The 25,781-nt window shown below is 39.4% G+C and overlaps 1 protein-coding gene across 4 annotated transcripts in view; it reads right to left on the reverse strand.

Annotated features, from left to right (window-relative positions):
- Positions 1 to 25,781, reverse strand: part of ANKRD28 (ankyrin repeat domain 28) — a 186,865-nt gene that overhangs the window by 115,020 nt on the left and 46,064 nt on the right. For 2 of the 4 annotated variants that reach the window (XM_062214926.1, XM_062214950.1), the window contains exon 1: positions 728 to 2,272. The exons of 1 other annotated variant lie outside the window; for it this stretch is intronic. In XM_062214926.1, the coding sequence (XP_062070910.1) occupies positions 728 to 841 (114 nt within the window). In that variant the 5' untranslated portion in view covers positions 842 to 2,272. Of the gene's footprint in view, positions 1 to 727; positions 2,273 to 18,329; positions 18,403 to 25,781 lie in introns of those variants that run through there. One more of the 4 variants, XM_062214944.1, reaches the window with a different exon arrangement.

Below are 25,781 nucleotides of genomic sequence, written 5' to 3' on the forward strand. Positions count from 1 at the left end.
GGCCACACTGAGGCCCGTGAAGCAAGGGCCCTGTCAAGAGGTCTATTTGAGGCATCAACATAACCTGCAGGGGCTAGCATTACATGTATAAAGATACAGATCCCAAAGAGCAGACCTGATGGCTGATGACAATTACTACTACTCAAAGACCAAAAAAATACCATCCACTGGAGTAACACGGAAAGACAAACACATGCATGTTTAAACATTATAGCTTCCTAATCAATAACACTGCCTCTTGAATAAGGGATCACATTACACTAGTCAAATAAGGAGCCACTGACAATAGCATTACAAATAAAGTTAAGGATGAAGTCTGATTTTTATTTCACATGTTGTGCAGATAAATACATAAAATCCATTACGAAAAGGTCACGCCTTGGCACTGCCAGTAGTCAACCTTTGCTAAAATATGCAGAGTTCTTGATTCTTGTCACATCAGTTTCTAAAACCACAAAATGAAAACAGAAACGTGGTTTCCATAACTACTAGATTATTTTTAAAACATCTTTTGAACAGCCTGAAATATTATTTAACCATTTAAGAAAGCAGAAAATCAGAAATGTGTGCATTTTATATGCAAAAATAATACCGTATCATAGTGCTACACATATTTCATTAATTTGGTTTTTTAATAAAGTTAGTGGGAACTTTTGTTTACTCTTTAAAAATAAAATTCACACTAGCCCAGGAGAATATAGTAAGCATATAAACTGTCGTATCTTACCAATACATTCCCAGGTGGAGGATGTAGACATTTACTTTCCTGTGGCAATTTAGAAATGAATGGAGGAGATTCATCTTCTACCTCCTCCAAAACAACAATACATACACGACTCATTCGCTCTTTTAAAACTCTAAATTCCAAGCTATTTGATCAAAGTCCCAGCTGGAGGAGCTCAAGCAATTTTTCCTTCCCTTCTGTACAACACTTACAAACATTCTCTGAACAGCGCAGCTGGTTTTCTAAAGTTAGGAAGTACTATCAGAAAAACTGAAGTTTAAAATTATGGCTACATGAGCCTGTAAATTCCTAAAAATAACAAAATTCTATTCTTTTTCTACTAGGTTACCTCACTCATTAAAAGATCAATGTGTCAATAACTAAAACTGAGTCTAGTACAGGCTCACTTAAAAATATTTCCCCCCTACCAAAACGGTCAGATTGCTCTGTCTCAGAGATCACTTGCACAGAATGAGCATTGTTCTGGTGACACAACAGCACACGATGCAGAATGAAATGAGAGACAACTGCCGGGACAGAGGCGATCGCAGCAGACCCACTCTCGCCTGCAAGGTCATATAGCTACCAGGAGCTGGACTGCTTACAAGTGAAAATGAAAAATCAAATCTCACTATTCTGTTTCTACTTTTAATTGGTCTTCATTTCTTCAGCTTCACTGGCTTAACACTATCCAAAAAACAAAATACAAAAAGCCAAACAAACCAAAAAACCAGACTGAGGGTTCAGCACAAATTCCGAAAATGAAGCTCAGAGGTTGACAATTCTTTCAGTATTTGGGAAAAGAAAAAACAACAACAACAAAAAACCACTCTGCATTAATAGCAAAGCTGCAGTACATTTACATGTGATGAGTCAGACCACAGGAGACAATAGGACCCTTGGTACTAGAATACTGCCTGATTAATCCAGATTTCCCATACAACAGGAGAAACACAGATAGCTTTATTCCCATCGGCAGCATAAGAAGAGCAGAGCATTTATTCCTTCTCCATCAGGCAGCTGTCTGTGGCTGCTCCAGCAAAAGGGCACCGGCACCAGACAAAAATGGTGTTGGAGGAGAATCCCAGCAGAACACGGAGGCTGCGAAGGAATCAGGGCATCCGAGCTTCAGGTTTTTCTTGACAAACAAAAACCCTGTAGTTTATCATTCTAGTGTTTCCTCTGATCGCCACAGGAGCACAGCTTCCATTAAACAGTCTTCATTCAGAGGAAAAAACAGCAGACTGTGCATCTTCCTGGAGCCAACTACTTTATTCAATCATCCGTCTCTGTGCCAGTACAGTTTCTTTCCACCGTGAAAACTGCTAGTTATTTTTTCAGTAGATTTCAGAAGCCTTCGTGTTCCTCAGATGATCTTGCAAAAACGCCACTGACATCCCCATCGAGTAGGTCCCTAAGAAATATCTGTTGAACCTCAGGAGGGACCCCACGGAAGCATTCCAACTGAGCAACAGTCTGAAGAGCAAAGACTGCAGTCCCGCAGGACGAAATGCCTAGTAATGCTCACATGTTACACTTACCCGAGATCTGAGCTACTGCTCAGGATGTAACTTCCTCTAGCAGGAGAAAAAAATAGTACATTTGGACAGCCTTCACAATTAGAAGTTCATGCCAGTTCTGTGACTAATCCAGATCAAGCTGAAAAATTCTATAACTGAAAAATGAGTGCGCTTTTAACATTTTCCACTAAAAGCCACAAGGAAATCTGGTGCACTGCCTCTGCTGACTAACACTGGTTTTAGCAAGTAAACAATTCCAAACAGCTTAACTGCTTTCGCATGTACAATACGGCAAATGTTTAACCCTATAATGACAACTACAATAAGAATACAACTGCAGTGAACTCCTAAGAAATATTCTATGAGACTACTAAACAAAATCAATAAACAAAAGCTAAGGCTTTATTTTTTAACTATTTTAAACCTATATTTAATCTGTCTGATATATATTCTTTTACAGAATGCAATGACTTTTTAAGCAAAAGAAACTTAAGATTTCTGAATTGCTGAATTTACACAATAATTGATTAAAGAGAAAAATACCAATTTCATAATGTAAAAATCCTAACTCTCCATGAAACATATGAATTTTCATGGAAGAAATTAAGCAATCCTACCTTATCTGAATGTGGATATAAAACCTTAAAAACTGTTAAATAGCTACATGAAACAACTCTTTAAAGTCCAAACTATCTGTATGTCAAAAAAATACACATTAATGCAAAGAAAACCTCTATGGGCCCTATAAATAATTTTCCCAATGGTACAACCAAGTACCAAAAAACAGCCATTTTGTAACTGACCTTCCTCTGTTTTACTCAATGACAGGGATATTTCCCAACAGAAAAAAAATTTTTTTTTCAATTTGTTTCCTTCCATCAACTAGTATGTCTATGAAACACAATAGTTTTGAATATTTATGATATGCTAGGGCTGTACACTCTCATTTAATTCTCTCAATAACTTTTCTACATCCAGTTCCACATTATAAAGGAAAAAGACTCAGAAGGTAAATATTTGGTCCAAAGTCATAAAAATTAGCAAAGTTGTGCCTAATTCCAAACACATGCCCTTTCTAAGCTATTCAGCTATCATATGAACACACACATACTTGTTCACTCACTCTCTCCTTTCCTCCAACCCTCTCCTCTTTCCTCCTCAAGGTATTTTAACCCATGGTACTGGCTTGTGAAAGTGACATAAAATAAATCTGAGTTTAAGTAATAAAGGAATATGCTATTAATTGCAATATTCCAGAGCATGCTATTTTTAAGAGGGTATTTCAGAGCTAATTTTACCTCACGTGTTTAAACCAGTTTAGTTATCAAACCATGAAAAGGAAAAAAAAAAAAAAAGATAGATAATACAAGAATTATATCCACCTTGAGTTTTTTCCACCTAAAGCAAAACTTCTTTTTTATACATGCCATTTTAACTTGTTCCAAAGTATCTAGTGCATAAGTTCAACTACTTAGACTTAAGCAGGTACATCCTGTTTCTTGTTCTAGATCAACTTCCTTACTTAGGTCTTTCCCAACCAGAAAGCAAGCTCCTTGAAGGTAGGGACTGTGTTACATATCATACATACTGTTTCCTTCCACTGTCCTCCACCTGTAAACAATTTCATTGAAATGAGTTCCATTATTTAACAATGCCTCTGGAATACAGTGGTAGAATTATTAAAAAAAACCTGAGGATGATATCATATACTTAAACCAGAAAACACTGGAGACAGGTGCATCAACAATGAGTTTTGAACCTCTAATACATGAACAATAAAAATTCAAAAGTTGATAGGATATAAAATAATGATTCAGAATGATGGCTTCAGCTAAGAGCTCAGGGACAGTCTACTTGAAGTTCACTGATTCCTCCACTTAATAGTTGTGTCTTGGGCCTAAACTTCTTTACACCAGAGTTTTCTATTGAGGATAGTACTGTAACAGCACAATGGCTTAAGATTTATAGCCTCGAGCGCTAATCCAGGATACCCACTAACTGACCTTACCTTGTGACCTTGAACTAAGTTACTTAACCTCTCTATTTCTGATTCAACATCTATTATATGACACAAAGAGAATCTACTACAAAATGTTGTGAAGTTTTATTATTATTATTATTATTATTATGAATACCTGAATGATGCCTCATGTGAAGCCAATGAGTTGATAAAAGGCTGTTGACCCCCAAAACAGAACTCCATCCCCCCAAAACACTCACACCCTCACACACACAACCAATCCCAGAGAGGTAATCTAGACTAGCATTGGGAGACACTCCTTTCAGGTGCTAAATCCTCACACTTTTTAGAGTCCTCTTTCCCTCTTCATAGACTGCTACAAGCTTGTCTTGGACTCTTCACTTACTGTTACTGGGGAGTGGGGCAGCAAACGTAGGCAACAAAAAAAACCATAAGGTTTTTCCTTTCTTTCCAATTCAGTGTATTTTACGGTTTTGAGAAAGAAAAAGGGTAGAAAGTACTGGCCCATATGGTAAAAGAAAGCTATCATAAAGATAGATGAAAAATAACTGATACACTATACTTCAAATATTCTTATTATTTAAATTAGCAGTATCATAGAGTACTATTTTGTATCTTAACTACTACTGGGTAAGAAAGGCCTCTACCCTCAAGGAACTCATACCTTAAAGGAACGATAGGTAACTAAACATATATTAGAAATTAGAAAAGGAGGAAGCACTTCTGATGAAAAATTACTGACAAAGATTGTGCAAACTGTAAGTTCAACGTTTTTCCCCCAGTTAGAGAAACAGCAAAGGGATGTGTTTTTTTTTCTTTAGGTACTTATTTTTTAGGCCAAATTAGATTAAGTTTCTAGTAAGTTAACAAAATCAACCCGGAAAGTTTCATAATCCTTCCATTCTTTATATAAAATGTATCCTATCACAGAGCTTAGAGCCACTCTTCACAGAATCACATAATAGCAAAGATGGTTTAAACTTTCATCTTCCTGAAAACTAAAAGTTCTAAATTATTTCAAGTTCCTATAAATAATTTTGTTATACCAGAATTTCTTTTTCTGATTCAAATGGTTCCTTCTTTCTCCACTAAGATGCAATGTAAAGCTAAACTTATCTTTTATATATCTGGGAACTCCATATTGCTGACTTACAGAATAAAATACTTCACTCACAGCTATATTAAGTGGCTACTCTGTGCTAAGTACCAAGCTAGTATCTTAGCATTCAAAATCAAGCTTGTGGTAAAAGATTGGTAAGGAAGTAGGTTCAAACCATGTTTCAGAAAACATTTCTGACAGATCAAGAATCCTGAACAAGCTTCTTCAACTTAGACTTACCTGAAAAGAGGTAAAACAAAAGTGTGAAGGGGGTTAGGAAATAGCTGTTTTCTAGCCTAAGGTCAGAATCTATGTGATTAATAAGAGCCAATGCAAAAAATCCATTGTACATTTTTTAAATGAACTCAAAATCCTAATAATCAGATATACTTCTCCATATATATTTATGATTCAGACCACTTAAAAAAATGTGTATCCACTCATACTTTCAAAATGGTTAATAATCAGTGTCATTCGAAAATCTCAAGTGGTTTCACACTACTAGTATTTGTAATAGTTAACCCTTCCTTTATTAATTTTGCTAGACACTGCATATTATTAACATCTATTAATGTCACATGTGTTCTTGCAATGAACCTATATTTCACACTGAATTCTTCCCATCTTTCAGGGAACTATAATAACCAGCTTTTAGGTAGTTACAGAGCCTCACAGAATAAAGACTACATTTCTCAGCTTCCCTTGTCACTAGGATCCAAATGACAAACCTCTGACCAGCATTTTAAGCAGAACTGTGTGGCTTCCAGAAAACTCTCTTAAAGGATAACTAGCATCTTCAGTCTGCTTACTGAGACATAGGTGACTGACCATCTTCAACCAAACAAGAAGCAGAGCCCAAGCAGTGAAGCTAGAAGGCTAGAAGTCCTTGATTGACTTTGTGGGCGGAACTGTCATAAAAGCCCTGGACTGCTCACTGTCCAACTTTTTTTTTTTATTATTATTATTATTTGAAAGGCAGAGCTACAGAGAGGAAGAGAGGGAGAGCGAGGGGGCGGGGAGAGAGAAGTGGTCTTCCATCTGCTGGTTCACCCCCCAGATAGCTTCAGCAGTTAAAGCTGAGCCAACCTGAAGCCAGGAGTCAGGAGCTGCTTCCAGGCCTCCCATGCGGGTGCAGGGGTCCAAGGACTTGGGCCATCTTCAACTGCTTTCCCAGGCCATAGCAGAGAGCTGGATCAGAAGTGGAGCAGCTGGAACTCAAACTGGTGCCCATATGGGATGCTGGCGCTGCAAGAGGTGGCTTCACCCGCTATGCCACAGCACTGACCCCTCACTGTTCAACTTTTATGTCAGAAATAAAATGTTCTGTCATATCTAATTTACTGTGATTTTGCATTTATGGAACCTGGAGCTGACCTTAACTCTAAGGGATAATCTTATTCTTCCTTTAATTATCTGAGTGAGCACATACCTCCCAACCCTGTTCTTTGACCAGCCATACCACGTAGCTACTTAAATCTTCAATAATGAAATGGGTTAGAAATACTAGCTGCAACAAATGTGACAGAAACAGTAAATGGCTAGCAGCCAGTTTGAGAAACAATTCATGACATTATCTTGAGTAAGGAGAGAGGAGGACGTGGTTGTCACAACATTCTCACAGAATCTCCAGTCACTTTTGGTAGGTACTAATATTTAATCTACGTATGGGGAACAGAGGCTCACTCAGTAACACCCTCATTCATCCACCATCCACCTGGTATTTGTTCATTGTACACTATGGGCTAGTTAATGAAACAGAATTATGAATAAATAATCAATCCTTTTTCTAATGGTGCTTACATACAAACTGTGATAAATTCTAGAAGAAAAAAATTGGGAGAGAGCAAGGAATACAACAAAGGCTCCTCTGGTTGCAGCAAGCAATCATAGGGATATGCAGATGGAGAAACAGACAAAGTTGAGTTATACAGGGCCTGATGAGCCAAGTTATAAAGCCTGTATTATTTATTAACTGATTTAAATATGACATAGTACCTTGCTTTATTTTAAGAAAAACTAACCAATACAAGGTAAGGCTACAAAAATACTAAGTATGAATATACGATATAGACTATACTCAATAATTCCATCATGCAATAGTGTAACACATGAATTTATTAATTATAATCAGCAATATAAAGATACTTTCTAAATGTCCATTCTCTAAAAAAAAAGATGCTTTTTTAAATTTTATTTTTTTAATTAATTTTTTTTTGACAGGCAGAGTGGACAGTGAGAGAGAGAGACAGAGAGAGAGAAAGGTCTTCCTTTTGCAGTTGGTTCACCCTCCAATGGCTGCCGTGGCCAGCGCGCTGCGGTCGGCGCACCGAGCTGATCCGATGGCAGGAGCCAGGTGCTTCTCCTGGTCTCCCATGGGGTGCAGGGCCCAAGGACTTGGGCCATCCTCCACTGCCTTCCCGGGCCAGAGCAGAGAGCTGGCCTGGAAGAGGGGCAACCAGGACAGAATCCGGCGCCCCGACCAGGACTAGAACCTGGTGTGCCGGCACTGCAAGGCGGAGGATAAGCCTGTTGAGCCATGGCGCCGGCAAAAAAAGGATGCTTTTATAAACCTATATTTAAACTTCACTGTTATCTTTTCTTCTAATTTATTGGAAGAGTGCTTTCTACTGATCTGCCAGCTGGAACATTTAATATCAAAACTCATCTAACTTTTTTTTTTTTTTTAATTTTATTTCTTTGAGAGGTAGAGTTACAAACAGAGAGGAAGGTCTTCCATCCACTGGTTCTCTCCCAAATAGCCACAATGGCCAGAGATGGGCAGATCTGAAGCCAAGAGCCAGAAGCTTCTTCTGGGTCTCCTATGTGGGGGCAGGGGCCCAAGCATTTGGGCCATCTTCCATTGTTTTCCCAGGCCATAGCAGGGAACTGGATTGGAAGAGGAGCAGCAGGGACATTAATCAGTACCCATGTAGGATGCTGGCACTGCAGGCAGAGGCTTAGCCTACGACACCACAGTACCAGACCCTCATCTTATATTTTTGAGAAAATGGTCGAAATTTAAAAACTACCACAATGCATGACTAATTCTTCAGGTATAACTGAACGTTTTTAATAGCAAAAATTTTAGAAGCCAAACCAAACTGGAAAAATTAATTTTAGCAATATTTTATGTAATCCAACCTATCTAAAATATTTCAATTTTCATTCAATATAAAAATTTAAACTGATACTTTACTTCTATGAAGTCTTCAAATTTGTTGTATATTTCATATTCATGGCATATCTTAAAAATAAATTTTCATTGGACATTACTGATATGTATTTTGAGTTCATCAAATTAACATTTGAGGAAGTAAATACATGTGGCAAATTTCTTCAAATAATACTTAAAAAGTTTTCCAATAACTAAACTATTTTTTAATTTAAATGAATTTAAATTACACAAATTTAATAAATCTGTTCCTCGATTACATTACCTAGTCTCATCTAGCTAGGGGCTATCGTAGCATACAACATTGGTTTAGACCTAAAAAGACAATACTATCACAGTTTAACTGTCCTAGATACAAGCATGCCATCTACATTACTGTCTTAAGGAAGAGAACATGGTTTAGGTTTGTGTGTATGTTTTAAAGATTCACTCATTTATTTGAAAGGCAGAGTTAGAGACAGATTGGGGGGGGGGGGAAGAGAGAGATCTTCTATCTACGGGTAAACTCCCCAAAATAACTGCAATGGCCATGATTAGGCCAGGCCAAAGCCAGGAGCCTGAAATTCCATCTAGATCTCCCATGTGAATGCAGGTGCCCAAGTACTTGGGCCTTCTTCCACCGCTGGCCCAGGCATATTAGCAGCGAGCTGGATGGGAATTGGAGCAACTGGGACGCATGGCACTCACATGGGATGCCAGCGCCATATGCAGCAGTTTAACCCACTGTGCCACAATGCTGGCCCCTGACTTAGGTTTTTTACAGTGGCCTAGAGTCAGTAATATGAATATAACTGTTCATTATTATACTATAAAACAAACTAACAATATACTTGTACATTCACTTTATACATGAATACTGGCCATTTTAAGTACTCCCTTAATTGATTTTTCCTGATTCTGTCCCAACTTGAATGGCTACTAGTTCTCTTTTTTCTGTGTCTCTCCTTTCAAACCAGATCTTCTTAAATTTTATCACAATATTACCCTTGGCGTGAGCAATGACATGTTTTTTTCAAAACAAAGTGCATGCACTTCATAGGTACCATTTATTCACTATCCAGGGGCCTTATCACATACATGAGGGTTCCACTCAGATTTTGTAAGCTGAAGTGAACAGAAGTCAGCTACCTTTCTGCCAGTGTATCACTTGTTTGTTATGTGCCTTATTTTATCATTGAAAAGGAAACAAATAAAATGATTTTTGTAATTGTTTTCAGTTCTAACATTTTATAAGTTTACGTTCTTTTTCTCTGTTGACAACAGTAGGCTGATTAATGAATGGGAGAATGAAAAGAAGTTGGTGTAATCACAGATTAGGTTTTCCTCGGGAACTCTGACTATGAAGAAAGAATAAATTTGGCAACTGCTAGAGAGTGTTTAAAAAGCTTGAAGATCAAGACAAATATTGTTAAAGACTAAAGAACTTATTTTTCTAAAAGAAAAATGTGGGAATAATTGATAGAAGAGCACAAAGATAGAGAGGAGGAGGTCTAAGAGGTGAAAACTTTGAGTTAAGAAGAGGGGATCATCTTCCTTTGAAATGAAGAGCTAATGTGGGTAAATTAATAGAAGAGGAAGGATCGAGTTGAAAAGGAGTCCAAGTGAGTGGCTGAACAGTTGTGAGTAGCTGGACAGTTAAAAGCAATAAAAGCTCATGATTTCTAGGCTGGCTAACACACACAGAAGTGAAGGTAGTTTCTGCAGACAAGTTGTCAGGTACCTAGTAACTGACACACAGGTGTCCAGAGCCAAATGCAGGTGACTGCTGATGTGGAGTTTAAATAAAGTATGAAGTCCAAAATATCGTCTACAAGGAAGCAAAATGACCTGGATGAGTGAAACAAACAGAAAGGAGAGAGATCTGGCAGCTGTTAATAACAGGAAATAGAAGGTCGCCTAACTAGATGGCATGTGCCTCAAAAGAAGACTTTGCCCACCGTCCCCCCCTCCCCCCAGGCATTCCCAAGATACTGCCTGTGAACAAAGGAATGCCAACACTTGCTAAGGTTTCTAGAGAAGCTTGTATTTTACAAAACCACTGAGTTTCAGTTAAGCCAAAAGTGGAGCAATTTTCTGCAGAAATGTAGACTCAAGTGCTACAAATCTGAGACTTAAGGTCTAAATATTTACAGGATCATTTCCAGGTGTGAGTCTTGAGAAATTTCCTTTCAAAGGAATACAAGCAAAAAAGTTTGAGAAACCACACAACACAGGTAAGTTTTCTGGAATATACTAACATGCCAAAAGTAAGGGAAAAAAACTACTTGAGCAAATAGTCTTAATAACTTTGATTTCCTCAAGAAGCAGTTTTAAATTAAGCAAAAGCATTCCTCATTCAGAATGGACTGGAGGTCAGCTTGACTTAAGAGTTTTTTTTTTTTTTTTAATGTGACATCCTATTCAATCTGTCTCTTATTAGTATAATTTTTAATTAGGATTTATGTGATTTCCTGCATGTCTAGCATATGATTTCTGTTCTTTCAGGCCCAGGATAAACACATTCTCTGAAATCTAATCATACTATTATTTGCATAATTAATTATCTTTCAGCAACTGTATCAAAGATACTTTAGCCTCCCTATTACAAATCAGAGTTTAAAATTATTTTAAATAGGCTATAATTTTTGCCCTTCTTTAAAAAGACCAAGAAAAGGTTATTTGCAATTCATTCTGGTTTCTACACTGTGGTGACACTACGATGAATGTAGTGTCAAGTTACAGCACTTTAAAAGCTGAAGAGAGAAAATTTTCTATTTAAAAATAAGTTGCCATGGCTACCCAATGTTTACCCTTAAAACCAATGATTACAGGAGTTGCCCAAGGAATTCCCACAAATACAGTAAGATCAGTAGGTGAAACACACACTGGTTATTTCATATACAAATTGGGACTGTATATATCACTTCCATGTCAAAGTACTTATTATCATTGGGAAATGCTAGGAAAGTGATTTATGTCTTTCTGAACCCCAGGAAGGGTGGAGACAAAAATACTCAACATGACTACTTTAAAATGACTCAGTTTAGAGCATTTTTCTGACTTAACACAATTCATTTCGATTAAGAAGCTCATTATATCTTCATGAACCTTCCACAAAATGTCTACTTTTCAATGTAACAGGATATAAATGTTTGCTCTTTAACATTAGGACTATCTGAAACCGAAAATATTTTCTAAAATAGCACATTACATTAAACTGCCTTAAACAATAAAGAGGTTTATCACCACAAACAGCAAGAATTGAACTAAGGTGGCTTTAAGGTGGCTGATTGATTCACTGTTCAGTATTATGCCATAGGACTAGGTTTTCCACCTTTCGCTCTTCAAACTCAACATGGATCTTGGGATAATTCCTTTATAGTCATAAGATACCTGTCACACTTCATGGCATCACATCAAATACATATTGCTGCCCAGGAGAAAGGAGTTTCTTTCTGGGGCTCTCTTTTTATTTCATTTTAAAAGACTTTATTTGAGAGGCAGAGCAAGAGGGAGAGGGAGAGGGAGAGGGAGAGGGAGAGGGAGAGGGAGGGGGAGGGGGAGAGGGAGGGGGAGAGGGAGAGGGAGAGGGAGAGGGAGAGGGAGGGAGAGAGAGAGAGAAGTGTCTTCCATCAGCTGGTTCACTCCCCAAATGACCACAGTGGGTTAAGTCACTGCACGGGACACCCATATCCCACAATGGCATGCTGGCTCAAGTTCCATCTACTCCGTGTCTGATCCAGTTCCCCACTAATGTACCTTGAAAACAGTGGATGACAGTTCAAGTACCTGAGTTCCTGCTGCCCAGGTGAAATACCAGGATGGACTTCCTGGATCCTGGCTTCACTGGGCCTGGCCTCAGCTGAGGAATAAACCGGCAGCCTCTCCTTTATCAGCACTGTTTCTTTCAAATAAATCAATCTTTAATAGAAAAAAATGATAGCTATGCCAAAAAATTAAAGTATTATACTTTTCTGTTTGTTTCAGTACCTCCCAGTTAAACAATATTTTCCCATCTATTCTCCCACTGGTTCCTCACAGCAATGCTTTTTAAGGTAGGTAACGTGGGGAGATTCCTTTCTTAAATTAGTCCTCATGGCTGTCTCTGTTCCTTCCTCTTGGGCAACAGAAAACCTTCGTGTCTCTTTACCAAGCTACTACACACTTTTTAAATTGTTTCAACACAATGTAATCTGGCTTCCTACTCAACAATCAACTAACCGGGCTCTAAGGTCTCAAATCGTAGCCTCTCATAAAACTGTCATTTTTCTCAACTACTCCAAAATACTGGATAGCAATAACCTTTATTAAACTCTTTTTGTTGCTTCCACAAAATTTCACTGTTTTCTAAGATATCTTTTTTGGCCTCCATTCACTTGGCTTTTCTTCTAAAACTCATACTTAAAAATACTGGTTTGCTTTTCAGCTGCTTTTCCTCCTTTTGGGCTACCATCTCCTTCTAGACAAATTCATGTCAAAATTCAACTTGTCACCTCCAGCACCCTTCCCCTTCCGAGTTCCCATATTGGTTAAGAGCAATGGCGTCACCACAGACACACAGGAGCCTTCCCTTTTTGTGTCTCCCACTGGAGTCGCCCGGTTCTAACCAGTTCACCTAAAATCCTCAACTCTCTTTGCACACGGCGACCCATTCAGCTACATTTCAGACCTTACCTGAACTGTCAAAACTACCTTTCAATGGGTCTTATACATCTTGACCCTCCTAGCTCTTTCCATCCTTGTGGCAGACACGAGTCCTTCTGCAAGAATCCTCTCTTTAACAAGGAGCACCTTCAGTCCAGAGGCATACAAGAAACCCAGGTATGACCATAGTACCACCTAGTGCTAGTCACACATGTAGTATGTGAACAAGTGCATGATGGAAACCAGACACGCTCTTCCTTAGCACTTTACTTTACTGCCAGGGCTAACTTTACTTTGGGACTGTAAAGCCAATGTAAGCTACACTGCCTGTAGGACAGAAAGAAAAAAAAGGCCAAATTTTTAAGAGTAGGAGAGGGGGCCAGCGCTGTGGCTCACTTGCTTAATTCTCCGCCTGTGGTGCCGGCATCCCATTTGGGTGCCAGGTTCTAGTCCCGGTTGCTCCTCTTCCAGTCCAGCTTTAGGCTGTGGCCTGGGAGTGCAGTGGAGGATGGCCCAAGTCCTTGGGCCCCTGCACCCGCATGGGAGACCAGGAAGAAGCTCCTGGCTCCTGGCTTTGGATCGGCGTAGCACCAGCCGTAGCAGCCGTTTGGGGAGTGAACCAATGGAAGGAGAATTCACTGTCACCGAGTTGTGAACCTAGCTTTGTCTGACCATCCATACAGCCTGGCCAATAAATTCCCTTTTGCCTCTCAGAGACAGTTTCAATTAGATCTCTGTGTTTTGTCACCAGGAGTCCTTAATTCTAAGTCATAGGTAATATGATATTGGTCTGCTTTTATTTGGTCAATTAGATGTTATTCAAGTGCGCTGAAGACTGCCTCCACTACCTGCCTGAAAGTCCACATGGCTCTACGCAGCTGCTGCAGTTCAGATGCAGCCGGCCGCTGTACAGCACGCGCTGTGCCTTTCCCCGTGCCTAGAATGCTCCTCCACTGCCTCTTATCATCAGGTACACAGCAGGGGTGGCACAGGAAAGCAGACGGAAGCCGAACCGTAAAGGCTCTAGTCTGCATTCTGACAGGGAGCTCACTAACTGATTTTCAGTCAAAAACATACAACACAAGACTTGTTTATCAGAGGACGCACTGTGGACACAGTGTCAAGGGTGACCTAAAAAATGAGGCAACACTAACGGCAGGAAAAGGCTAGTAAGCGATGCGGTAATTGGCCAGAAGCCATGAGGGATGGTGAAGAGAGTAAACTGGGGTAACTTCTCTGGAGGAAAAACCTGCCAACAGCTTTCGACAGCACCGTATCAACACCACCAGCACTTCTACTTGCAAGAATGTAGCTATAAGGAAATAACCTAAAACCTGGAGATTTTCCCTATCAACATTTTCCTGAAGCATCATTTATTACAAAATATTAAAAACAATCTAAATGGTGAATAAAAGAAATTTTATATTTAAAAATCAAATTTTCAAAGAATTTCCAAACACCTGAGATAATACTTTAAAAAGTTACCTAGAATACAATACTACATACAAAATAACCTTAATTATGTTTAAGAGAAGGCTTTTATTTTGCTTTGAGAGATAGAGGGAACACTCACTGCTAAAAAGCGAACTGCAGAGTCAGAGTCATTAAACCCACCACTCCTGAGAGACCACAACTGTTAGGCCTTGCAGGCAAATGAAGGTTCTGAATTCATACCTACTGGGCTGTAGCAGCCTCTAAATCATACCTCAGAGGTCCTCAGAAAGCTAGTAAATACAAGAAAGGGCAATTTTAAGATGCCTATCTTTATCACTTAGTTTTTATAAAAATAATCCTTCAAACAGAAAAAGAAATAATGACAGACTGGATTGGAGAAAGTCTCAGAACAAGTTGTTTAGGGGCATTGATAGTCTGAAGTCTGTACTTACTTTTTGCTCTTTAAAAATAGTAAGAGAGCCTTGCGGCGCCGGCACACCGGGTTCTAGTCCCGGTCGGGGCACCGATCCTGTCCCGGTTGCCCCTCTTCCAGGCCAGCTCTCTGCTGTGGCTAGGGAGTGCAGTGGAGGATGGCCCAAGTGCTTGGGCCCTGCACCCCATGGGAGACCAGGAGGAGCACCTGGCTCCTGCCATCGGATCAGCGCGGTGCGCCGGCCGCAGCGCGCTACCGCGGCGGCCATTGGAGGGTGAACCAACGGCAAAAGGAAGACCTTTCTCTCTGTCTCTCTCTCTCACTATCCACTCTGCCTGTCAAAAAAAAAATAAAAAATAAAAAAAAAAATAGTAAGAGAATATTACATCAAATTGTAATTTTTGCTGAACTGGGATCTCTATAATATTGCTACAATTCCAAGTAGACTCTGATTCACTCAAATAACAAAAAGTCATTTGGTGATTTTAAAACAAAGAATCAGATTTTGGGGAGCTGGTACTGTGGAGTATTGTGCAAAGCTGCCACTTGTGACACCAGTATCCCATGGGGCACCAGTTCAAGACCCAGCTGCTCCTCTTCTAATCCAGCTCCCTGTTAATGCACCTGGGAAAGCAGCAGAAGATGGTCCAAGTCCTTGGGCCCCTGCACGCATGTGGGAGACCAGGAAGAAGCTCCTGGCTCCTGGCTTAGGCCCCCTGGCCATTGCAGCCACTTGGGGAATGCACCAGTAAATGGAAGAGCTTTCTCTCTGCGTCTCTTAAAGAAATCAAATTTTGAATATAGTATTTGTGAAATAAAAAGGTTTCAATGAAAGGAGTTTGAATAGCTACAGAATAAGAGAAAAAGACAAAATCATCATCAAGGAGTTTTTTGTTTGTTTGTTTGTTTTTTTAAGAACTGAGCCATCTGTATTTTTCTTACCATTACAGATTAAGAAACTGTGGTTTAATGTAGATGCTATTTATATTTTGGTACCATCTAAAGAAATCAAAGCATTTTACATGTTTCTAAGGTGAGAATCAAAGATTGTATTAAAACTATAGTCAGGTATAGCTCTTAACCATTTCACTTATATATGGGAATTTATCTTTAAAAATGTTTAATGTGCACATTGTATCACAAGTAATGGTTATGTCTTACTACTTTGAATTTATATAAACATATCACTACCTATATCATTATCTTAATTTTACTGCTCTTTATGTGTGAACTTTCAAAAGGTTTTCTTACATAAATTTAGAAAGGGTTTGTGGTAACCATTACAATGGCACCACCCAGTGGCAAAATATGATAATTACAACTTGCATGATGGCAAGCAGCCATGCAGAAATCACCACGAAAGGAAAAACAAACACACTCTATGATAACGACGTGTCTTCTATTCATTACGTCTTCCCAACCAAATGTTATCCTTACCATCTTGAGTTTGGCATTCTCTTGTTTTTCTGCCTTGCCCACCTATTACTCAAATGCTTGACTGGAAACAGAATTAGGATAAGAGCATTATAAAATTCATTCAAAGCTTTTATTGCACCTATGGCTACATGACAGTTTATAACCAGAAATAAAGTGTATATGTATGTATGTATGTATGTATGTATGTATGTATTAGGGGACAAATTTCCAATGGGACTCTCTAGTCACCCATAACTATTCTATGTACTTACAAAACAAACAAACAAACAAAAAGTTGGCTTGGCAGATAATCTAGACCTGCCTAGAAAAAGGCTCAGAATCACAATCAGTTATTTAATTTGAGTTCATAATTTCTAAAGGGAATATGAATCTTCAGGTCACAGGATTTTATTTACTTCAATTTATTTTAAATGTGTATTTATTTTACTTGAAGAGAAGTTCAGAGAGGGGAGAGAGGAGGGACAGACAGACAGAGAGGTCTTCTATCCACTAGCTCATTCTACAAATGTCCAACAGCCAGGGCCAGGCCAAGCTGAAGCCAAGAACCTGGAAGGAACTCCACCTGGGTCTCCCACGTAGGGCAGGTAGCAAGGTTCCAAGCACTGCAGCCATCAACTGCTGCCTCCCAGAATGCATTAGCAGGAAGCTACAAGTGCAGGAGTTGGGACTCCGAAGACTGGGAATCCCAGGCAGCAGCTTACCCCACTTTGCCACAACACCTGTTCCTACTCCAAACTCCAAACTCCAATTTATTTTAATTTTTACATATTTGAGACGCAGAGAATACTCCCTTCTACTGGTTCAATCCCCAAATGTCCATAACAGCAGGTGTTGCTGGGCCAAGCCAAAGCCATGACCCAGGAACTCAATTCAGGTCTCCCACGTGGGTGACAGGGACCCAGTTTACTACTATATAAATCACCACTGTCTCCTTGGGTCCAGGGCCAGGTATAGAATCCGGGCCCTCTGACACAGGACACCAGCGTCTTAACTGCCAAGCTAAACACCGTGACCTATTTAGTCCAATTTAATGTTCTCCATCTCCTTTCCTATCAAGAAACAACCAAGTAAAATCTTTCCATTTCCTTCTAATGACCACCTCTTCTTTAAAACGGAAAAAAAAGTTTAATACAACTAAGAACTAATTATAACAAAAACCTAGCAAAAATTAATATTTTGGTTTTGAAATAATTTTTCATCAAGGTTATTATATCAAATAAGATATTGAACAAGAAGCACAGCAGATTTCAGTTTGGTACAGTAAACAAGCCAATTACTGGACCACATTTTCTTTTATTCTGTAAATATTTCAATGTGTTTCCATTTCAAATAAGAAGCCTGAACAAATAATATCATAGAAGTTTATATTGTCTTCACCAGTGCCTTTGTCTGACACCTCTAGGGTTTATGAGATTTCTAAAAGTACTTTTATTAAAAACACAGGACTATTCCCAGGTGATTGTTCAATGTCTGAAAATGTTTAAAGTATGAATCCCAAACATTTACCATTTAAGAGAATGAGCTATGAGCAAAATGATGCTTATAGCTGAACAAGAGGATAAAAATATCTGCTAATTTAATCATTTTCAAAGTGAGACTGCCCCTTTCAGCTATTTAATATTTTCTTCTCAAAGAGATAACACAGAGATCTTAAATCACATTTTCAAGCTCCCTCCACTGAAAATCTATCTGAATTATTAAGTTCCTATACTAAGTCCACTAATCCAGGGCCCACTGCTATAAAGAAAATGTCTATAATAATGAGTTTTTGGCTAGCATTAAGTATTTATTCACATACAGTTCTATATAAAAAGTTTAGGTTCAAAGAAGGCATAAATACCAACAAACCAACAAATTTCAAGAGCTGCCTCTATTACTGCAGAGAGACTACTAGAAAACAACCTACCATAATAGGAATTCCCATACTATTTTCCTCTGGTGGAAGCAGTAGTTGTATTGTTTCAATTCCAATCAAAGGCCTGTGGCAGAAAACAGATATCAAAAGCAAGAACAGGCTGATCCTAGAAATGAAGGGCTGTTTTATATAACTACTACCTTAACACTGAACTATTAAATAATATTCAAAGACTTACTTTGGATTTTAACTCAGAATTTGGTTTTATCCTTCTATCAAGAAAGAAAATTACTCATCTGTATAATAAGACATTTTTTAAAAAAGACTTTCTTTATATCTGAACTAATCCTTACTGGATTTCCAGAAGAGAGCCAAAAAGCACAGCCTGTTTCCTGGAATTACCAGCAACAAGTCACCCTGGTAAATCTGACACACAATCCCTATTTCAAATATATCACCTAGTAACATATACCACAACTTCTTTCTAATCAATAATTATATATTTATTCATAGGAAAAATCTTAATCTAGGATACTGCCTATATGGTATAAAATATTCATCCATATAATATAAAACATGTTCATTTAATACATAAACTTAAGAAATCACCATAATATCTCCCAAAGATAAACACTGGTAACCATTTTCTGCAGATATGCTTCTTGAAAAATTGGGATAACATATTTAATAACTTGCTTCTCTCCATCTCTCCCTACTAAACACTGCAAACTTTATCCATTCAGTAAATAATCCTAAACAACATGCTAAATGACTATATGAAAGTCCATTCAAAACCAATGCATATTTAACCAATTTCCTGAGAATAAGCATTTATATAGAAAAATTTTTCTAAGATTATAGTCTCATATAATAATTTCCCCAAAATAAAAATAAATATACCACTAGTCAACTTTTAAGAAATGGTTTATCCGGCCGGCGCCGTGGCTCACTAGGCTAATCCTCCGCTTTGCGGCGCCGGCACACCGGGTTCTAGTCCCGGTTGGGGCACCGGTCCTGTCCCGGTTGCCCCTCTTCCAGGCCAGCTCTCTGCTGTGGCCAGGGAGTGCAGTGGAGGATGGCCCAAGTGCTTGGGCCCTGCACCCCATGGGAGACCAGGAGAAGCACCTGGCTCCTGCCATTGGATAGCGCGGTGCGCGGGCCGCAGCACGCCTACCACGGCGGCCATTGGAGGGTGAACCAACGGCAAAAGGAAGACCTTTCTCTCTGTCTCTCTCTCACTGTCCACTCTGCCTGTCAAAAAAAAAAAAAAGAAAGAAATGGTTTATCCTCAAATATAAATTAGGCCAAAAATTATGGCACCATAATTCTTACATGAAAGGACCTAGAATGAACAAATGTCAGAATTAAATTCCCTACATAAAAGAATGCTACCAACTGCAATTCTTGTTCATCTGAAAGAATCATCAGCTTTTGTTATAACAATTATTGCTTATGTCCTAAATACGCCTTTCTAAAATGTCAAGATAGAAACTGACTTTGAGACTGGCTTATCTCACTAAGTATAATGGCTTCCAAACGCATCCATCTTGTTGCGAAAGACAGGATTTTTTTTTTTTTACAGCTGAGTAGTACTCCACTGTGTGTGTGTGTGTGTGTGTATACCATAGTTTTTTTAATCCAGTTAACAGTTGATGGACATGTGTTTTTCCCTGCTCTGAGGTAACTAATACAGCACCCGAAATGTAAAGTATTGGGGTGAAATGGACATTTGAAGATTCGATGATTGTTTACAGCCCTTGTTTCTTCTGTTGAGGAAGTGTTTTTTTCCTTCGTATTATTTGTTGAACTCCTTTACTTAGTGTAGGGTTAACTTTATAATCATTAAGCAAACTGAAGGCAGATCTTTGTAAAAATTAAAGAGTGGGAATGGGAGAGGGAGGAGGAAGAAAGAAAGGTTGAAGCATGTGGGGTTGGAGGGAAGGTGTTGGGGGGAGTATCAGTATGTCCCTAAATCTGTATATATGAAATACATGAAACTTGTATAACTTAAAATTTTTAAAAAATGCAAAATGATAAAATCACTTAAAAAATAATCACGAAACTAGTTAAGAGAGGGAGGGAGGGAAGGAGGGAGAGATAGAGGGAGGGAGGGAAAGGGAAAGGAAAGAGAAGGGAAGGGGAAGGGGAGGAAAAGAAGGAAGGAGGGAAGGAAAGGAAAGAACGGAAGGGGGCCGGTGCTGTGGCAAAGCAGGTTAATGCCCTCGCCTGAAGCGCCGGCATCCCACGTGGTCACCAGTTCTAGTCCCGGCTGTTCCTCTTCTGATCCAGCTCTCTGCTGTGGCCTGGGAAAGCAGTGGAAGATGACCCAAGTCCTTGGGCTCCTGCACCCACATGGGAGACCTGGAAGAAGCTCCTGGCTCCTGGCTTCAGATTGGCCCAGCTCCGGCTGTTTGCGGCCAACTGGGGAGTGAACCAGCAGATGGAAGACCTCTGTCTCTCTACTTCTCCTCTCTGTGTAACTTGACTTTCAAATAAATAAATAAACCTTTAAAAAAAAAGGGGGAGGGAGGAAGAAACAAACTACCCTAGGGTCGGCCCTGTGGCACAGCAAGTAAAGCCACCGCCTGCAGTGCCAGCATCCCATATCAGCGCTGGTTTGAGTCCGCTGCTTCACTTCTGATACAGTTCTGTGCTATGGCCTGGGAAAGCAGTAGAAGGTGCCAAGTCCTTGGGCTCCTGTACCTCATGAGACACAGAAGAAGCTCCTGACTCCTGGCTGCCAGTAGGCTCAGCTCCTGCCATTGTGGCCATCTGGGGAGTGAACCAGTGGATGGAAGACATCCCTTGCTCGCTTGCTCTCTCTTTCTCTGCCTCTGCCTCTCTGTAACTCCGCCTTTCAAATAAATTAATTAATTAAAAAAATCCGTGGCTCCCTTTAAAAAAAGAAACTACCCTAGCCATTTTAGTGGGAGGTGTAGCTACAATTCTAAACACATTAAAATTTTTTTCTCCTTTTCTTGAAATTACTTATGAACAAATTAATTTCAACAAAAATACTAAAGAGACATTTTTACAATGTGTTCTACAGCATGTAACACGCATGATAATATAATTTGCCATCTGGTGGTAGCAAAAGCAAAAGAAATGAAATTTCCTCATTACTCCTAATCATCGCATTATTACCAATACAAAGGTAAAGTCTTCCCTGAGCCATGTATTTTAAATAGAGCTCTTAGATGAATGAGGAGGGAGCCGTGTTGTGGTGCAGTAGTTTAAGACACTGCCTAGCCTGCTGACACCTGCATCCCATACTGGGGCACCGGTTTTAATCCTGGCTCCTCAGCTTCTAATCAGCTCCCTGCTAAAGGTCTGGGAAAAGCAGAAGATGGCCTGAGTACTTGGGCCCCATTCACCCACATGGAAGAGCTGGATGGAGTTTCTGGCTTTGGCCTGAACCGGCCCTGGCTATTGCAGCTATTTGGGGTCTGAAACAACAGACGTAAGATCTCTGTCTCTTCCTCCCTATCACTTCGCCTTTCAAATATATAAAATGCTTAAACACCACACATGCACATACGCACAAAGTTTTGTTAGTTATATTCTAATCTTGTTAAACTGTCATGCTCAAAATGATATCATGAGCAAATTTCTGATGAAAAACAACAGCCTTCTGTTACTAAAGTGTTTACTAACACAATTTTAATTGGCTCAACAACTATGGGATTTTTTTGAAGCATATCAAGCAACATCTAACTGCAATGACTTTTTATACTAAAATTTATGTCTTATGCAAATATTACATTTTCTCTAATCATATATAAGTAGCCCAGCCTCTTATACCCACAAGAAACATAGCAGTAAACCAAAGAAAGTTTCTGGTTTCATGAAGCTTATATAAAATCTCTTATATATTTCCTTTTTCTAGATATGTAATAGAGGGTTATAAAAGATTAGCTTAAGAACCTAAAAAGCAGAAAGATTATAGCTTTAGTTCACTCACAATTTCCATGAAAAAACACTACCACAGAGAACTAAAGAAATATCAGGTTTTTTCTATTATAAATGTATGCGTCTTCTTCCTCTCGAAGCATATTATTTCAAAAGAAAAATACACTATTTATTCAACCCACTAGATACTGACTAAAAAATTTACATTTAACTGAGTAAGATATATGCAGAGAATCTTCTCACACAAAAGTATCACATGGCAAAGCATGTCAAGACCCCCCTGAGAAGCATGAGACTAAGATAAGGAGTGAACTCATACTGAGAAATCTGTGCACATACTGGCAGATTCGTCACAGAGGTGAACACACCTGAGTACTGTAAAAGCCAGTCTTTCACAGTGAGCACCTCGTTCACACAATACCTGCTCTCGTGATTCTGCGCAACACACAACACCACACCATTACCAGCTCTCAAGCATGAACACTTCCCATACTGATTATTTTATTTTGTCAGCACAAGACTGTTTTGTCCCAACCAGATAAAATATTTTACAGGTTATAAACTAACACTGGCAATTTCACACAGACTAACCTAATATCAACTCTTCACAACAGAGGTTGGGAGACTTAGGAAGGGGGAAGGAGTCAGATGATATTCCTGAACATAATGCATTAGGAATCACAAGATAAAGCCAATCAATGAATGATATCAGAACAGAGCAGCAACCTGAAAAACAAAATAAAACAGGATTCCTTTCCTATGTGATCGCTGCATTGAGATTTATATGTTTAGAGAAATATAAAAGTACCAGTAATTTACTGACTTCTTTCTCCTTAACATGGCAAACTGGCAGGGATGTCTCCTCTTACCACTCCTATTCCATGTCATATTGGAAGACTTGGCACTGAAATAGGGTTTTAAGCTAATTAATGAGGCCGGCCTTGTGGCGCAGTGGGTAAAGCCGCCACATGCAGTGCTGGCATCCCATATGGGCGCAGGTGAGTCCCGGCTGCTCCACTTGCGGTCCAGCTCTCTGCTGGAAAAGCAGTAGAAGATGGCCCAAGTCCTTGGGGCCCTGCACCCACGTGGGAAGACCTGGAAGAAGCTCCTGGCTCCTGGCTTCAGATTGGTTATAGCTCTGGCTGTTGCAGCCAATTGGGGAGTGAACTAGCAGATGGAAGACCTCTCCCTCTCTCTTTCTCTCTGCCTCTCCTTCTCTCTGTGTAACTTTTAAATAAATAAATTGTTTTTTTTTAAAGTAATTAAAGACACAAGATTTGGAAAGGAAGAAATAAAACTACTTGCATTATTAGACAATGATCGCCTTTTTAGAAAATTCTATCAAATCTATTTTTTAAAAAAAGTCCAAGAACTAGTAAGTAAATTTCAGCAAAGCCAACATATATTTCTACTAATGAACAACCTGAAATCAAAACAAAAACACAGTACCATTTATAACAGCACCAAAGAACCTAGAAGTACTAGGATACCAATTTAACAAAATATGTACAGAATCCTTATGATAAAGACTACAGAATATTGATGAAAAATATCAAAGAGGACTTAAGTAAACAAAGAGAAACCATGCTCATGGATGGGAAGATTTCATATCACTTGTACTCACTTACAGATGAGAAAAAATTCCAGTGGCTTTTTTTGTAGAAATTAATAGGCTGATTAAAAAATTCACATGGGGAGGCCAGCGCTGTGACATAGCAGGTAAAGCCGCTGCCGCCTGAAGTGCCAGCATCCAATATGAGGACCAGTTCGAGTCCCTGCTGCTCCACTTCCAATCCAGCTCTCTGCTCTGGCCTGGGACAGCAGTGGAAGACAGCCCAATCCTTGGGCCCCTGCACGCATGTGGGAGACTCAGAGAAAGCTCCCGGCTCCTGGCTTCGGATTGGCACAGCTCCGGCCATTGCAGCCATCTGGGGAGTGAACCGGAGGATGAAAGGCTGACCTCTCTCTCTCTCTCAGCCTCTGCCTTTCAAATAAATAAATAGATCTTTTAAAAAAAATTCACAGAGTGAAGGCAAAGAAATGAGAAGGAACAATTTTGAAAAATAAAATAAAGTTGGAGGAATCATACTACTAAAAAGTTACAGTAATCAATACAGTATATTACTAGAGAAAAGACTAACATAGAGATCCAACAGAATGGGATGGAAGAGACCAGAAACAGATTATTCATATATATTCAACTGATTTTTGGAAGGGGTACAAAAGCAATTCAACAGGGAAAGAATATTCTTTCTAACAAGCAGTTCTGGGACAAACAGATAATCCACTTGGAAAACGGAGGTAATGGATATTTGCCAATATAGTCCCAAAATCTCTAAGTATAAATACAACAATACTGCTTGGCTATAATATAGGACATCAGATGGTTTGAGGATGATGTGGGTGGAAGTGGAAGGGGTAATGCTTACAGTGTACTTTTTGTTTTCCTTTTAAACCACAAACCATAAAATTGCCTGTTAAAATTAAATTTTAAAAGTTACACAGGTGGCTGGTGCTGTGGCATAGCGGGTTAATGCCCTAGCCTGAAGCACCAGCATCTCATATGGGTGCCTGTTCAAGACCCAGCTGTTCCACTTCCAAACCAGCTCTCTGCTGTGGCCTGGGAAAGCAGTAGAAGATGGCCCAAGTCCTTGGGCCCTTGCACCCATGTAGTAGACCCAGAAGAAGCTCCTGGCTCCTGACTTCAGATAGGTGCAGCTCTGGCGGTTGTGGCCAATTGGGCAGTGAACCATCGGATTGAAGACCTCTCTCTTTCTCTCTGCCTCTCCTCTCTGTATAACTCTGACTTTCAAGTAAATAAATAAATCTTTAAAAATATATAAACTAAAAAAAAATATAAGTTACACAGGTGAATCATATGTATATGGGTAAGAATTATTTAGAACAATGCTTCATTTAGCAAATTACTGAAATGAATCAACAGGTTCATTTCACTCTGCCAGTCTATTTTCCTTCAACACAAAGGCTGCCAGATGGGGGCCAGCATTGCAGTATAGTGAGTAAAGCCACCGCCTATGACACTGGCATCCCATATGGATGCTGGTTTGTGTCCAGCTGCTCTATTTCCAATCCAGCTCCCTGTTAACGGCCTGGAGAAAAGCAGCAGCAGATGGCCCAAGTGTTTGGGCTGCTGCCACTCACATAGAAGACCTGGATGAAGCTCCTGGCTTCAGGCGGACCCAGCACTGGCCACTGTGGCCATCTGTGGAGTGAACCAGCAGAGAGAATCACTAGAGCTCGCTCGCTCTCGAGCGCTCTCTCTCTCTTGTCTTTCTCTAACTCTTCCTTTCAAATATAATAAGTAAATCCTTTAAAAAATGAGTAGCTGAATCTAATCACAGCTCTGACGTTACCAATTTACAGAAAAAATATATATATATATATAGAGTAGTATGTTAAATAATCTGTGGGGATGTAATCAGTCAGGCTAGAGAGTGGTACATTCTCCAGAACAAACGACATGAGTTCTTTAACAAATAATGTAAACTTTTTAAAGGGAGCAGAACTTGTTCCAGAAAGAAGCTTTAGAAACTAATTGCATATAATGTTCAAACTGTTTTGTTCTAGTTTAAG

The sequence above is a fragment of the Lepus europaeus genome, chromosome 2 (assembly GCF_033115175.1).
Source record: "Lepus europaeus isolate LE1 chromosome 2, mLepTim1.pri, whole genome shotgun sequence".
Lineage (NCBI taxonomy): Eukaryota > Metazoa > Chordata > Mammalia > Lagomorpha > Leporidae > Lepus > Lepus europaeus.